Raw genomic sequence first — 16,594 nt, forward strand, 5'->3', positions numbered from 1 at the left:
ATCTAGTCTGTGCTGAACTATCCCAGACATCTAGTCTGTGCTGAACTGTCCCAGACATCTAGTCTGTGTTGAACTGTCCCAGACATCTAGTCTGTGTTGAACTGTACCAGACATCTAGTCTGTGCTGAACTGTCCCAGACATCTAGTCTGTGCTGAACTGTCCCAGACATCTAGTCTGTGCTGAACTATCCCAGACATCTAGTCTGTGCTGAACTGTCCCAGACATCTAGTCTGTGTTGAACTGTCCCAGACATCTAGTCTGTGTTGAACTGTACCAGACATCTAGTCTGTGTTGAACTGTCCCAGACATCTAGTCTGTGCTGAACTATCCCAGACATCTAGTCTGTGCTGAACTGTCCCAGACATCTAGTCTGTGTTGAACTGTACCAGACATCTAGTCTGTGTTGAACTGTACCAGACATCTAGTCTGTGCTGAACCATCCCAGACATCTAGTCTGTGCTGAACTGTCCCAGACATCTAGTCTGTGTTGAACTGTCCCAGACATCTAGTCTGTGTTGAACTGTACCAGACATCTAGTCTGTGCTGAACTGTCCCAGACATCTAGTCTGTGCTGAACTATCCCAGACATCTAGTCTGTGCTGAACTATCCCAGACATCTAGTCTGTGCTGAACTGTCCCAGACATCTAGTCTGTGTTGAACTGTCCAAGACATCTTGTTCATTGTCCCCGTGACGACGGCACGCCGTTAATTTCAAGCCTAACCCTGGATTTGGGTAGTGTGAGTTAATATATATTTCCAATGATCAGTGCTGGTTGTGTGTGTAATAATGGGACAGGAGTGTGTGTGTGTGTGTGTAATAATGGGACAGGAGTGGGGGTGTGAAAGCAACAAGATGAATGTGTGCACAACATCTGAACTAACAGCATCCTACATTGTTATTTCTAGGGTTAGGGTTAGGCTGCTGTGTCATGCATGAGTGTTTGTGTCCTTCCCCATACAGCCTCCTCACACACACACGCGCACACACACACACACGGTTCATTAGGTCTCCAACACAAGTCTCCAACCGTGTACTAATTAACTGAACAAATGTACAACCTAAGGTGTTTTATGTTAATACATGTTTAAACATGGATATTCCCTAAAAAGCCCCAACTTGTACACCCTTACAAAACAATACTTCCAAATCAGTACTTTTCCCTAGTTGCACCGTCGGATGTAGTTAAGGTTTACATATGAACAAGAGTGTGGGGATTACGAGCGCCTCCTCTCCACCTCCCTTCCCCCTCCCATCCACCACCCAACATCCTGGACAACTTGTTTGACTCCAACACTCATCTTCCTCTTGAGAGCTGTGTCATGTGTCAAGCAGGCAGGGGTGGCCCTGCCCTCACACCATATTGTCTTCTCTACGCCAACTCATAAATGCTACCAAGATTATATGGTATTAAATTTGATGACATGAATTCCTGATTATTAATAATCAGGAATTCATTTAACAGAACTTTTCATTCATGCCACAACCTTACGATCTTCATAGTATAGTATACACCGTTTCAAAATGTTTCAAAATGAGTTCATCATTTGAAGACATGTAAATGTATTTCTGCACTTCATGGATTTGATGGGTTGGTAGGTAAGTATGTCCTACTTAAGTACATGACTAATCTTTGAAGGTGCAGCCAGTTTTACACAGCGTGGCTCTCAGCCAAGTCCAGTTGACAGTCTGTACATCTCCCCCGGTGCTGTGTGGGATATGCTGCCACCAGCTGAACTCAGCAGTAAAGCTGTCAGCAGGACAACCTTGCATGATCACCCTGGATGGGCTTGTTTGAATTGTAAACGTCTTTATGGACCGTGTGACCTCCCTTCATGATGTAGCAGGTGCAGGTTACTGAAATAGAGACGCTTTGGACAAATCCCTTCAGATACACATTATCAAGGATTTGAAAGTTGTGGAATATAAGGGATACGTAAGTAAGTAAGACTTTATTTATATAGCACATTTCATACAAGAATTGTAGCTCAAGGTGCTTTACATAAAATCAATAAAAACAATAATACAAGTGATAAAAGTAATAATTAAAATAGCAAATTATAAAAACAATAATATAACTAATAAAAGTAGTAAAACCCTTCTGAGATAAAATTACTTAAATGCTTGGGTAAAAAGGTAGGTTTTAAGCTGTCTTTTAAAAATGTCTAGCGTATTTGCTTCCCTAATATTTATGGGTAATTTGTTCCATAGTTTTGTGGCGTAATTGACAAAGGCCGAATCACCAATCCTCTTATGACTGCTTCTGGTGACCTCTAATAGGCCTGCATTTGATGATCGCAGTGTTCTAGCTGGTGTGTAGTTTATAAGGGAGTTAGCAATGTAGCTAGGTCCTTGTCCGTGTAGAGCTTTGTATGTGAGGAAAAGGACGTTTGTGATACTGGTTTCTTTTGAATACAATTAAGACATTCTGTATTTGAGATTGGAATCTGCTGTGGGATAATGTGATGGGAGTTGGACGCTCTCCAGGTAAACTTCTCTTCAGTGTGGTCATGTGTTCTCATGTGTGGCTTCTGCATGTCTGGTACAGGGTGTTGAGATGTGATGCCCTCTGAGCTTAGAGGGTAACTCATACATCAGAGCTAAAATAACACAAATTCACAAGACTTTTTATGAAACTCCTTTCGGGTCTGAGATTGGAGCCATAAAAACACCTTATTGAAAGTCACTTTACATTTGAGTGAATCTGATGAAGGCAGACCTCTCTGGCTGGGAGAAGAGTTTGGGACAAAGATGTATGCTACCTTTAGGAGATGTAGTTGTTCCACAGTTTAAGTGGGATTTGCTGTCCACTGACTGTGTTCCCCAGGGCATAGCCATCCCCTGGAATACTGCACAGTGTGGCGGCAGGTCAGCCTCTCATCAATAAGTCATTCGACGCTAGCTCAGCGCTAGCTTAGCGCTTGTGGGTGGAAAAGTAAGGTTAACCAGCTGAAGAGGAGCTTTAAAGTTGTGTGGAGACCTGGAACCAGGAGAAGCACATAGGAACACATATTGATGTTAAATAATCTTTGCATGTGCCTTTACCTCTTCCACTCTGCTAATGACTTGAGGACTGGATGCACACAACAACATTTCCTCTTCGAGTGTTATTTCCAAATAGCGCAATCAGTAGGAAAGCTGTTGCTTGTTGAAAGCTGAGAAATGTGTTACTGACAGTGTACTTCTGTAGTTACACTATATTTAGCTTGAGAAGACACTAGCTGTTACTGCCTTGTTGGAAATAGCTTCCTGATGCCACAGTCACATGTTGTGCCATCTAGTGGGGAGGATTAAAGGCAGTTGGCAGGTCGGCATTTTTATTCCATGTTGCATATTTTTATGAATATTTTGCATTGAGGCTAATATGTAAATGAGCAAACCCTGTGTCTGTGTGGTATTCTTATTAGTATTTGTGTGTGTGTGACTAAGTGAGGGAGAAGTAAGAGAGAAAGAGAGATGGAGAGAGAGATGGGGAGAGAGAGAGAGATGGGGAGAGATGTGTAAAGATGGGGGGAGATGGGGAGAGATGTGTAAAGATGGGGGGAGATGGGGAGAGATGGGGGAGAGAGAGATGTGGAGAGATGGGGGGAGAGAGAAAGAAAGATGTGGAGAGATGGGGGGGAAAGGGAGAGATGGGGGGAGAGAGAAAGAGAGATGAGGAGAGAGAGAGATGGAGAGAGATGGGGAAAGATGTGGAGAGATGGAGGGAGAGAGAAAGAGAGATGGGGAGAGAAGAGATGGGGAAAGATGTGGAGAGATGGGGGGATAGAGGGAAAGTTGTTATACATGAATGCCCTGAAGTTGGCAGTGCTGACTCTTACTTTTCCCCTCTCTGCTGTTTCTAAATGTGAGCACTAATAATGTTGTCTTGCTTAAGCTGGCTCACACATTTGTTTAAACTTTAAACAATCTGTGGAAATCAGTTTGATACAGAGTGATGTTTAGAGCAACAGCAACTTATTAACTGTGTATATTAAATGAAGACAATCAAATTATATAAATTAGGTCTGACAGTTTTCACAGAAATCTAATTTAATATATATTTTTAAAGATATTTTGGGGTCTTTTTATGGCTTTGTTTTAAAGACTGGAAAGCAGGGAGAGAGGGGAACACATGCAGGGAGAGAGAGGGAAACACATGCAGGGAGAGAGAGGGAAACACATGCAGTGAGAGAGAGGGAAACACATGCAGGGAGAGAGAGGGAAACACATGCAGGGAGAGAGAGGGAAACACATGCAGGGAGAGAGAGGGAAACACATGCAGGGAGAGAGAGGGAAACACATGCAGGGAGAGTGAGGGAAACACATGCAGGGAGAGAGAGGGAAACACATGCAGGGAGAGAGAGGGAAACACATGCAGGGAGAGAGAGGGAAACACATGCAGGGAGAGAGAGGGAAACACATGCTCACAAAAGACCAAACTTGGAGCCCAGCAATACTGGAACATTACTTTCATGAGTTGGAACAGAAATTATTTTGTTGCAAAAACCTAAACCAAGGAAACAAATACAAATAGTTTTGATGAACTTCAAAACAATTTGGCACAGTTGTTCAAATCAAATCAAATTTATTTGTATAGCCCTTTTTACACGCAAGCATGTCACAGAGGGCTTCACATACGCCCATAGATCTGCCCCTCAACCAACCTAAACCCTCAAGAAAAAAATCTCAACAGGAGAAAAAAAATTGAAGAAACCTTGGGAGGAGCAATTCAGAAAGGGATCCCCTCCTCCAGAGACGGTTGGTGAGAGGAGCAGAACACAGGCTAAACATAGTCATATAGTGTCGATGGGTTTTGAAACACCAAAATCCATTGTTCAACTTTATAGATGTAGGACAGGACCGGGAGACTCGAGACCAGGTCCAGCGTTGGCTGACCGACGACCAGGCAGGTGCTGACAACTCAAACCCCCCACACCACAAGGGATGTGTGTGGGGGGGACAGAGAGAGGAGAGCAGGGATTAGAGAATGCCAGGAGCAGCTAACAGTTACAGTCATAATAGAATGAGATCCCCACCAGTCAAGTGTGGACTGGTGCAGCAATTTAACAGAGCAAAAAAGGGGAATTTGATGCAACCCCACATACCAAGACAGCGACAGCCCCCCTCGTTTGGAACATGAAATCTGTTCCAGGGGAAGAGAACTCTAAAATAAGTTATACTTATAGAATAAGGATGGAAACAACCCGTCCCCCGTTGCCTCCAACTAGTAACACTAGTAAAACTAGTAATCTTGTTGTTATGATCAGTGACCTATGCACTTTGTAAAGCTCTCTCTTGGAAGTCGCTTTGGATAAAAGCGTCTGCTAAATGAATAAATGTAAATGTAAACATACTTACCTTTAACAGTCGTAGAATTGACTAAACAATAACGTTTTTAACCTAATTTTAAATGTCGAAACAGTATCAGACTGCTTAATTGAGACGGGTAATTTGTTCCAGAGAAGAGGTGCTCTATATGAGAACGCCCTACCTCCAGCTGTTTTTTTTCTTAATTTTGGGAACCACCAGATAGCCGGCATCTTGAGATCTAAGTGTCCTTGCGGGGCAATAGGGTGCAAGGAGACCGGAGAGGTACAGTGGTGCCAATCCATGCAGAGATATGTAGGTTAGTAGTAGAACTTTGAAGTCAGCTCTGGCTTGGATAGGGAGCCAGTGTAGAGAGACAAGAGTAGATGTTATGTGATCAAACTTTCTTGTTCTGGTCAATAGTCTAGCAGCAGCATTTTGCACCCGCTGTAAATTTTTTAGGTGGGTAATTGGGAGGCCAGAGAACAACACATTGCAATAGTCCAATTGGGACGTAACAAATGCATGTATTAGTTTTTCAGCATCATCCGTTGAGAGACATTTTCGTATTTTGGCAATATTACGTAGATGGAAAAATGCAGTTCTGGTAATTTGCTTAATATGGTACTCAAACGAAAGGTCTGGGTCCATTGTGACTCCTAAATTTTTTACTAGCTGGCTTTGAGAGACTTTGACGCCGTCTAGGTCTAAGGTCAGATAGGAAAAAATATTTCTATATTTTTTAGGACCGAAAATTTGAACCTCGGTTTTATCCGAATTTAGAAGAAGGAAATTTGCAGTCATCCAAGCTCTCAACCTAGAAACACATTTTTCCATAGCATGTGGAAATTCTCCAGACTTTATAGACATATATAGCTGAGTATCATCTGCATAACAGTGAACATTTACCCCAGAGCTTCTAATTATGTTTCCTAAAGGCAGCATATAGAGTGAAAATAACAGAGGGCCTAGAACTGAACCCTGTGGTACTCCGTATTTTACAGTGGAGCTCCTGGATGAGCAGCCATCATAGTGGACATATTGTGATCTATCAGATAGATACGATCTAAACCACTGAAGTGACGTACCAGAAATCCCAACATAGTTCTCCATACGTTCCAAGAGAATCTCATGATCCACCGTGTCAAAAGCTGCACTTAGGTCTAGAAGAACCAGGACAGAGATAGAACCCACGTCAGAGGCTAACAGTAGATCATTGACTACTTTGGCTAATGCAGTTTCAGTGCTGTGGTGGAGACGAAATCCAGACTGGAGAGGTTCATAAAGCTGATTTGAGGAGAGGTGCTCAGTGAGCTGTTGTGCCACAGCCTTCTCTAAAATTTGGGAGAGAAATGGCTAATTTGAAATTGGCCTGTAGTTGCTAAGACAACCTGGATCCAGGTTTGTTTTTTTAAGAAGGGGCTTAATAATAGCTTGTTTGAAATCGTTGGGGACTTGGCCAATTACAATAGATTCATTAATAATACTAAGCATGGGTGGTCCAATAATAGGGAGAAGTTCCCTACAGAGTTTGGCAGGGAGGGGGTCGAGAAGGCAGCTAGTGGGTTTTGAGGAGTCTATCAGCTCGATGAACGCTTCCATAGAAATAGGGTTAAAGTGAGTGAGAGCCTCAACATGCAGCATGCTTGGTATAGGGGAAAGTTCAGTGTTGATGGCCACTCCTCCAGGACTAGTCTGTAGTTTGTCCCTTATTGCATAGATTTTTTGGTCAAAGAAATCTAAGAAATCATTGGGAGAGAAATCTGAACTAACACAGAGTGTACTTTTCTTAGTGAGACTTGCAACAGTATCAAATAGGAACTTAGTGTTGTGTTTGTTCTTACTAATCAATCTAGAGAAATATTCTGATCTGGACCTGATGAGGACTTGCTTGTACTCCATTAGGCTGTCCTTCCAGGCCAGGCGGAAAACCTCCAATTTAGTGGTACGCCACTTATGTTCTAGTTTTCTAGTGGACCTCTTAAGAGTGCGGGATTCCTCAAACTCCCTTTGATATGGAAACTGAACCTAGTATGTCTATGAACTTCAACTCTTCTTTCAAAATGAAATGGAAAATAACATTTAAAAAATTTAAAAGAAGCATTTAAAATTAGCATAAAAAACATCTCAAATGATCGTACATGATTTTCTCACAGCAGATTTTTTGGGGGTTGTCAACTGCGCAGTGCAATGTGTGTGACATGTGTGATGTTCTGTATGAATGTTTAATGCAAGATTTTTGGTCTGCCAGAAGCACCCCAGCAGAGAGAGCTCTGATTGGCCGCCTGTCGAGTCCCAGAGCCCCTGGGGAACGGTGAAATGAGGGTCTCATCGACTGTGGACCGAAGGATGAGGAGAGAGGAGGGCTCTAACACGCCCATCAACTATGAGCTCAAGGTTTGGTTTGTTGTCTCTTCCTCTTTCTTATTCGTGCTACCTCTTGCATCCCTCCTCCTCTCCTCCCTCCTCTCCTCTCCTCCCTCCTTCTCTCCTCCCTTCCTCTCAGCTCTCCTCGGGGTGTGTCTCTGCACGGTGTGTGTGTGTTCTCCTCGGGGTGTGTCTCTGCACGGTGTGTGTGTGTCTGCACGGTGTGTGTGTCTCTGCACGGGGTGTGTGTGTCTGCACGGTGTGTGTCTCTGCATGGTGTGTGTGTGTCTGCATGGGGTGTGTGTGTCTGCACGGTGTGTGTGTGTCTGCACGGTGTGTGTGTCTCTGCACGGTGTGTGTGTGTCTGCACGGGGTGTGTGTGTGAACCACCGTCTGTCTCTGCCTCTACTGCTGCATCTGCCGCAGCACAGCTCCCTCTCTCTCTCTCTCTCTCTCTCTCTCTCTCTCTCTCTCTCTCTCTCTCTCTCTCTCTCTCTCTCTCTCTCTCTCTATACCTCTGTCTTTCTTTACCTCTCTCTACCTCCTCTCTTGCTCTCATTTATTCATTTTCTCTCTCTACCTCCTCTGTCTCATTTCAACCTCTCTCTCTCTTTCTGACAACTCTTTTTTCACCTCTCTTCCCCTCTCTGTTTCTTGCTGATGTCAGGGTAGGCAGTTTTTCCCGCACACGTGCTCACTCCGTCCGAGGTGTGGTGTGGAGGGAGCGATGGGGCAGTTGTTGTCTGTCAGGCTGGAGTCCTGCCGTCGGAGGGGCGAGCCTTAAAGCCCACATCACACAGAGGATCGAGCCAACATTCCCCTCCCCTCTCTCTCTCAGCTCTCTCTGTCTCTCTCTCTCTCGTTGATTCCTCTCTCTCTCATCTGTACCTTCTCTCTCTTTCCTAGTCTCCGCAGCCTCCAAGAACAGCCGCCGCATCCGTTTTTTAGAGCAGCCCCCTCCCTCCTCCTCTCTCGCTCTCGCTCGTTCTCTCTCTCTCCACCTCTCCATCTCTGCTGCTTGCCAGTGGGGGAATGTACAGAGGACCGACCAGCAGCAGCAGCGTTCTTCCGTTGAGGCAGTGTGAGATTCTGAGGACCGACTGCCGGACACAGACGGACAATTCCGACAGGAGGACACGGATCTGAGAGAGATCAGTGGGATTTACCCCCCTCCCTTTCCTCCACCCCTCCCTGCTGTAGAGAGAGAGAGCAGGGCGATCTCTCGCTGCATCTCCCTGCTTCTGTGTCTGTGCGTGCTCGTGTCTGGTTGCTGCTCCTGAACAGGAGCACCTCTGGAGGCTGTGGAGGTGTGTGTGCAGCAGGCAGCCGAGGGACGGAGCCCCGGGCGTTTGGGAGCGGATCTCGTCCAGAGGACCAGGGCGTCGCGGCAGAGTGGGACAGCACTGGATTGAAGTGTTTTTCAGCAGCGTGAGGGTGCAGCCCTGGGTGGATTGGCTAATCCACACACACAAACACGAGCTCACCCACACAGGGATTTACAACAGAGCTCGGAAGACTGGCCGTGGATCGATACCCTGCCTGCTTTTTGCCTCTGCTATACCCCTCTATCAGGGGAGCGAAGCTTCCTGGGATTTACCATCGCCTCGTTACTGCTGAACTGGGGAGTGTCTTCACGCCTCGCTCCCTCACCTGCCCACGTCTAACCTGTGTATGTGTTAGAGTGTGTGTGTGTGTGTTTGTTTGTTTGTTTGTATTCTGCTCTGTGCCGATGGGAGCATGGTTCTGCTTGTGTGTGCATTAGTGTGAGCTACCCAGCTTGTAATTACTGGTCTTGCGTGTGGGACGCCAGTGTGTCTTGTTAGTTTGCTCCAGTGTGTGTGTGAATCTTTGTGTGTGTTTGTGTACACATGTTGCTATTTGAATGCAGGTGTTTCGTGGGTACATGGTAAGATGCCCAGTGTTGGCTCTGTGTCCCGTCCCCTCCCTTGTGCATGCCCTGTTGTGATTGGGCCCCCAGTTTGATCCCTGACACCCACCCAGCTTGGCAGAATGAGCGAGCGTTCGGGCGCCAGCACGCTGGCCGCCATGAGCCTGGAGGAGCCGGGGGGCGAGCAGGCGTCTCCGCGGGCCCCGGGGCCCCTGCGCTGCGGACCCTGCGCCCTCCTGCCCCGGCAGCAGACCTGGCTGTGTGCCGTGCCCCTGGTCATGGGCTTTGTGGGGCTTGGCCTCAGCCTCATGCTGCTCAAGTGGATCGTAGTGGGCTCCGTCCAGGACTACGTCCCCACAGACCTGGTGGACGCCAAGGGCATCGGCCAGGACCCTATCTTCATGTCCCAGCCCAGCTCGGTGCCCAAGGGCTCGGACACCTCAACCCTGCCCTCCCCGGTGTCCAGCACCACCCCCCTGGCGGCTGACGGGACCGCCCCCCCCCCCAGAACTCGAGCCGATCCACCGGCCAACCACTCAGCCAATGGGAGCCCGGCCAATGGAGGCAGTAACCGCGCTCCACACCTCCACAACAGTGTGGTGATCCGCGTCCCCGCCACGGTTAGCACGACAACCGCCCGCCCACCACGTGGCCCTGCGCCGGGAAGGGAGGCAACCCCCCGCGGCACCTCCACGCGCCGGGAGAACGGGCAGAGCAACGGACGCAATGGGGCGTCCAACCCTCGGCCACGAACCACCTCCTCTACCACCACCACCACCTTGGAGCCCCCCACCAACCCTCCTGCTACTAAGGGCACCCCCAAGGTGCCCCCGCCCACCGCAGCCCCCGGACCCCCCCTGAAGCCAACACGTTGGAGCAGCGGCCGCCCCCCCAAGGGCCCCCCCAAGGGCCCCCCCAAGGCCCCCGCCACACGGCCACACCACCGCTTCAGAACACGTGAGTCTGGACTTCTATTAAAGGGTGTGTGTGGGGAGGGGCACTGTGCGTGTGTGTGTTGACGTACAGTATTTGAGCCCTGACTTTTGTGTAAGTGGAATGAGACGGATTGTGTTACTGTACTTCACTGCTGGTGAAATAACCCTCAGAATCCTGGGGAGGTGGGTCTGGGAACTTGCCTGGAGTACAGCTCTTTAAAATGCAGAGAAAGATGACATTACAGCTGCATAACCATATTTTCATCACACAGAAGCTTTCTTCAGCTCCAGACACACGTCTGCCAGTCCTCCGATTTGTTCTTCTCTCTCATCTTTATCTCTCGTCTTGAACATTAACAAGATTAGCATCTCCTCCGGTGTAGGGTCTTGATATGTCTGTCATTACACAAGGCCATATCTCTGGTGATGGTGCTGTGACCTTCGCCCCCTGCTCTCTCGGGGAGGCCTGTGGACACAGTGCAGTTATACACAGGTGGGTGTAGATGTAGACCAGGTGGGTGTAGACCAGGTGGGGTTCTCTCTGCTGCAGGAAGTACACTCTGATACCAAGCCTGCTCCGCCCCAGAGAGGGATGAGAGGGAGACGGATGAGAGCGATGAGAGGGAGATGGATGAGAGCGATGAGAGGGAGATGGGCCGGAGATAGAGAAGCTGGAGATGGGGGAGGAGGAAGGGGGGAAAGGGGAGAGTAAGGAAGAAAGAGAGCAATTGATATGTTGAAAGAAAGAGCCAGAGAGTGTGTCCGGCAGGGGGGGGGGATCTTGCTGACTGAACCATGGAGGAGAAAGAGAGAGGAAGAGGGGAAAAGATGGAGGGAAAGGGACAGGGAGAGAGGTAGAAGGGAGGGTGCATGGAGAGGGGCAGGATTAAAGATGGCGGGTATAGGAAGACAGAACTGGGGAAGGGATTTTTGCAGATTTAGTATTTTGTAAAAAGGCAGACTCTGGGAATATTTACTGCACAAGAAATGTGTTTTAACATCACAGGGGAGTTTCTCCTACGATGTGTGACTGTGTGCATACGCATGCATATTGAAATGTTAAACTTGTGGTTGAGATATAATGTCGGCCTCTGTGTAACTTTCTCTTTGATAACATTTCAAAAGGAATATGATATGAAGTGTATAAATATCCTATTGACTTGTGATGCCGTGTTTAAGTGCACTCTGTCTCCGTGTCTTAGACTGCTGCAGGTTTCTGTGGAGCAGGTTACGTTTCTTTATCATATGCTGAAAACACACTGCTTTGTTTGTTTTCTCTGAGGAAGTAAATAATTGAGAGTGGTCAATTTTCTCAATCGATTTTCTTAGACCAACTGAAGGTCAGGCGTGGTTCAATACCCCAACATCCCAACACTTTATATATTAATTATTGTTTAACTCTCAAGCAAGCATCCTGAACTTAAAAACGTGTTGATGTGAGAGGCATGAGTACACACCTTCTGTACACTGAGGAGACTGAATGTGATGATGTCTCTGCTCACCTGAGGAGACTGAATGTGATGATGCCTCTGCTCACCTGAGGAGACTGAATGTGATGATATCTCTGCTCACCTGAGGAGACTGAATGTGATGAGTCTCTGCTCACCTGAGGGGACTGAATGTGATGATGTCTCTGCTCACCTGAGGAGACTGAATGTGATGATGTCTCTGCTCACCTGAGGGGACTGAATATGATGATGTCTCTGCTCACCTGAGGGGACTGAATGTGATGATGTCTCTGCTCACCTGAGGAGACTGAATGTGATGATGTCTCTGCTCACCTGAGGAGACTGAATGTGATGATGTGTCTCTGCTCACCTGAGGAGACTGAATGTGATGATGAGTCTCTGCTCACCTGAGGAGACTGAATGTGATGATGTCTCCGCTCACCTGAGGGGACTGAATGTGATGATGTCTCTGCTCACCTGAGGGGACTGAATGTGATGATGTCTCTGCTCACCTGAGGGGACTGAATGTGATGATGTGTCTCTGCTCACCTGAGGGGACTGAATGTGATGATGTCTCTGCTCACCTGAGGGGACTGAATGTGATGATGTCTCTGTTCACCTGAGGGGACTGAATGTGATGATGTGTCTCTGCTTACCTGAGGGGACTGAATGTGATGATGTCTCTGCTCACCTGAGGGGACTGAATGTGATGGCAGGTCTCTGCTCTGGTTCTGATTCTGCTCTGCAGACACAGAGCTAGAGGCAGAGCGAGAGGCAGAGGCGGAGCTAGAGGCAGAGCTAGAGGCAGAGCTAGAGGCAGAGGCAAAGCTAGAGGCAGAGCTAGAGGCAGAGGCGGAGCTAGAGGCAGAGCTAGAGGCAGAGCTAGAGGCAGAGGCAAAGCTAGAGGCAGAGCTAGAGGCAGAGGCAGAGATGTGCATGTTCTCCTGGAGATTAGAGACGTGCATGTTCTCCCCTAACTAGGGTTGGGTATCCTTTGGGTTTTCACAAATCGATACTTTAAAAAAATAGCCACAAAACGAGGGTGTATGACATTTACATTTAGTCATCTGACTCCCTCACATGACATTGTTTTTATAGAAAAAACAGATTTAAAAAAATAAAAAATAAATCACTGTTGTCTGCCATGTTCTTTGACTTCCTTTGTTCAGACTTGCATCACGTGAATATTGGGAAAAACTTTTGATTTTTTTCTTCAGATTATTCTGACACCACATGAATGCAGTATAATTTAACTAGCATTCATATGAATTCTTCTTACGTACGTTTTGGAGCACCAGAAGCAAATATTTCAACAGACACCTCAGGCATTTAAGTGGGACCGAAATGCGGCACCAAAATCTGCGTTAAATATACAGTATATGTGTTGTGTGAAGTCTACATGCAGAGACATGAGACAGGACTGGAGGAAGTCTACATGCAGAGACATGAGACAGGACTGGAGGAAGTCTACATGCAGAGACATGAGACAGGACTGGAGGAAGTCTACATGCAGAGACATGAGACAGGACTGGAGTTATGGACTTATTTTCATGAAAATAACAAGGTGTTGTTTATATTTAAACAGTTTAAACGTAAATTAAGCATTATTTCAGCATTCACTGAGAAAGGATTGAGCCGTTGTTTTGCACGATAACAGAACCACAAGGCAGTTATACTAGTCAGCACATACAGACGATTAAGTAAGGTTCTGCTGGGTGATTCTTATGGGTTCATGTGCTGTGGTGTTGATAGAGGAAGGCAGAAGCCCCAGGCTGTGTGTTAGCATGTTGATGGATCCTCTCTATTGGATATTACTGGTAGAGGGGCCCATGCTCGTCTCACAACTATAAAGATGTTTTACTGTCACAGCACAGTCTCACAGGGCCTGAGGTTTATAGGCACTTTGTATGGCATCTAGCTAACTCACTGAGGTAACCAACATATTACTGAGCACACTATGGAGGTGTGCTGTCAGGCTGGTGCTGCTGTAATACCATAGTCTCTTGGACTCACCCCTGGACCAGGCTGGTGTGTGTGTGTGTGTGTGTGTGTAGTGCATGTATGTGGTGTGTGTGTGTGGTGTGACAGCATGTCTCTGCTGGTCCAGATCTTAATGAATCTCTGTGTCCTAGAGGAAGACATGCTCTGCCCGTTAGGCATCCTGTTAGACATCACTGCATCTTACACAGTCTAACCCTGCCCATTAGGCATCCTGTTAGACATCACTGCATCTTACACAGTCTAACCCTGCCCATTAGGCATCCTGTTAGACATCACTGCATCTTACACAGTCTAACCCTGCCCATTAGGCATCCTGTTAGACATCACTGCATCTTACACAGTCTAACCCTGCCCATTAGGCATCCTGTTAGACATCACTGCATCTTACACAGTCTAACCCTGCCCATTAGGCATCCTGTTAGACATCACTGCATCTTACACAGTCTAACCCTGCCCATTAGGCATCCTGTTAGACATCACTGCATCTTACACAGTCTAACCCTGCCCATTAGGCATCCTGTTAGACATCACTGCATCTTACACAGTCTAACCCTGCCCGTTAGGCATCCTGTTAGACATCACTGCATCTTACACAGTCTAACCCTGCCCGTTAGGCATCCTGTTAGACATCACTGCATCTTACACAGTCTAACCCTGCCCGTTAGGCATCCTGTTAGACATCACTGCATCTTACACAGTCTAACCCTGCCCATTAGGCATCCTGTTAGACATCACTGCATCTTACACAGTCTAACCCTGCCCATTAGGCATCCTGTTAGACATCACTGCATCTTACACAGTCTAACCCTGCCCATTAGGCATCCTGTTAGACATCACTGCATCTTACACAGTCTAACCCTGCCCATTAGGCATCCTGTTAGACATCACTGCATCTTACACAGTCTAACCCTGCCCATTAGGCATCCTGTTAGACATCACTGCATCTTACACAGTCTAACCCTGCCCGTTAGGCATCCTGTTAGACATCACTGCATCTTACACAGTCTAACCCTGCCCGTTAGGCATCCTGTTAGACATCACTGCATCTTACACAGTCTAACCCTGCCCGTTAGGCATCCTGTTAGACATCACTGCATCTTACACAGTCTAACCCTGCCCATTAGGCATCCTGTTAGACATCACTGCATCTTACACAGTCTAACCCTGCCCATTAGGCATCCTGTTAGACATCACTGCATCTTACACAGTCTAACCCTGCCCATTAGGCATCCTGTTAGACATCACTGCATCTTACACAGTCTAACCCTGCCCGTTAGGCATCCTGTTAGACATCACTGCATCTTACACAGTCTAACCCTGCCCGTTAGGCATCCTGTTAGACATCACTGCATCTTACACAGTCTAACCCTGCCCGTTAGGCATCCTGTTAGACATCACTGCATCTTACACAGTCTAACCCTGGCCCATGCTCATCCTACCTCTCCCTGTCTCTCTCCCTGTCTCTCACTCTCTCCCTTTCTATTACTCTCCCTGTCTCTCTACCTCTCCCTGTCTCTCTACCTCTCCCTGTCTCTCACTCTCTCCCTTTCTATTACTCTCCCTGTCTCTCTACCTCTCCCTGTCTCTCTCTCCCTTTCTATTACTCTCTCTGTCTCTCTACCTGTCCCTGTCTCTCACTCTCTACCTTTCTATTACTCTCTCTGTCTCTCTACCTCTCCCTGTCTCTCACTCTCTCCCTTTCTATTACTCTCTCTGTCTCTCTACCTCTCCCTGTCTCTCACTCTCTCCCTTTCTATTACTCTCTCTGTCTCTGTACCTCTCCCTGTCTCTCACTCTCTCCCTTTCTATTACTCTCTCTGTCTCTCCACCTCTCCCTGTCTCTCACTCTCTCCCTTTCTATTACTCTGTCTCTCTCTCTCTTTCTCTCTCCACCTCAGTCTATTCTCGTCTCTTAGTATTTCCACATCTCCTTTGCCCACTTTCTTTATGAAAGACCTTGGTACACACACACACACACACACACACACACAAGCAAACACAAACATTCAATTATACCCCTGTGACTCTTGTTTACCTCTCCTCAGGATAGCAGGAGAGATGTGGAGGAGAGCAGGAGAGATGTGGAGGAGAGCAGGAGAGATGTGGAGGAGAGCAGGAGAGATGTGGAGGAGAGCAGGAGAGATGTGGAGAAGAGCAGGAGAGATGTGGAGGAGAGCAGGAGAGATGTGGAGGAGAGCAGGAGAGATGTGGAGGAGAGCAGGAGAGTTTATAACTGAGCTGTGTTGGCTGTGGGCCTGTTCCTCTGATAGAGTGTTGGGGGCAGGGAGTCTTCACACTAACACATCATTGTAATTCAACACACACCTCACAGAGTCAGTCAGGAGCCAACCAGCCAGCTAGCCATTCTGTAGCGGAATCTTTTCCAGATAGCATAACATTAGGCAATACACACACAAGCACACACAAGCACACACACACACCCCTCACCCCAGAAATACACACACATACACACACACATACACACACACAAGGCAACCAACAACAAAGTCTAAATGGATCAACATCTGCCATAACATGTACAGAAGGATTTTGATGTGGCAGCAGGGCGGGAGCTTGTTCTGTGACACGTTATGGCCCCCATGTTCCCCATCCTGGCTACACAGGCACACGAGGAGTGTGCGGAGAGACCGAGAGGAGGGGTGGGA

The 16,594-nt window shown here is 47.3% G+C and overlaps 1 protein-coding gene across 1 annotated transcript in view; it reads left to right on the forward strand.

The window, feature by feature from the left end:
* The first annotated feature begins 9,666 nt into the window (after positions 1–9,666).
* The window catches only part of nrg3b (neuregulin 3b), a 122,484-nt gene continuing 115,556 nt past the window's right edge, over positions 9,667–16,594 (forward strand). Inside the window, exons 1-2 of the mRNA XM_067245082.1 lie at positions 9,667–10,501; positions 11,704–11,706. Of these exons, the coding sequence (XP_067101183.1) occupies positions 9,667–10,501; positions 11,704–11,706 (838 nt within the window). The remainder of the gene's footprint in view (positions 10,502–11,703; positions 11,707–16,594) is intronic.

Source organism: Osmerus mordax, chromosome 10, assembly GCF_038355195.1.
Source record: "Osmerus mordax isolate fOsmMor3 chromosome 10, fOsmMor3.pri, whole genome shotgun sequence".
NCBI lineage: Eukaryota > Metazoa > Chordata > Actinopteri > Osmeriformes > Osmeridae > Osmerus > Osmerus mordax.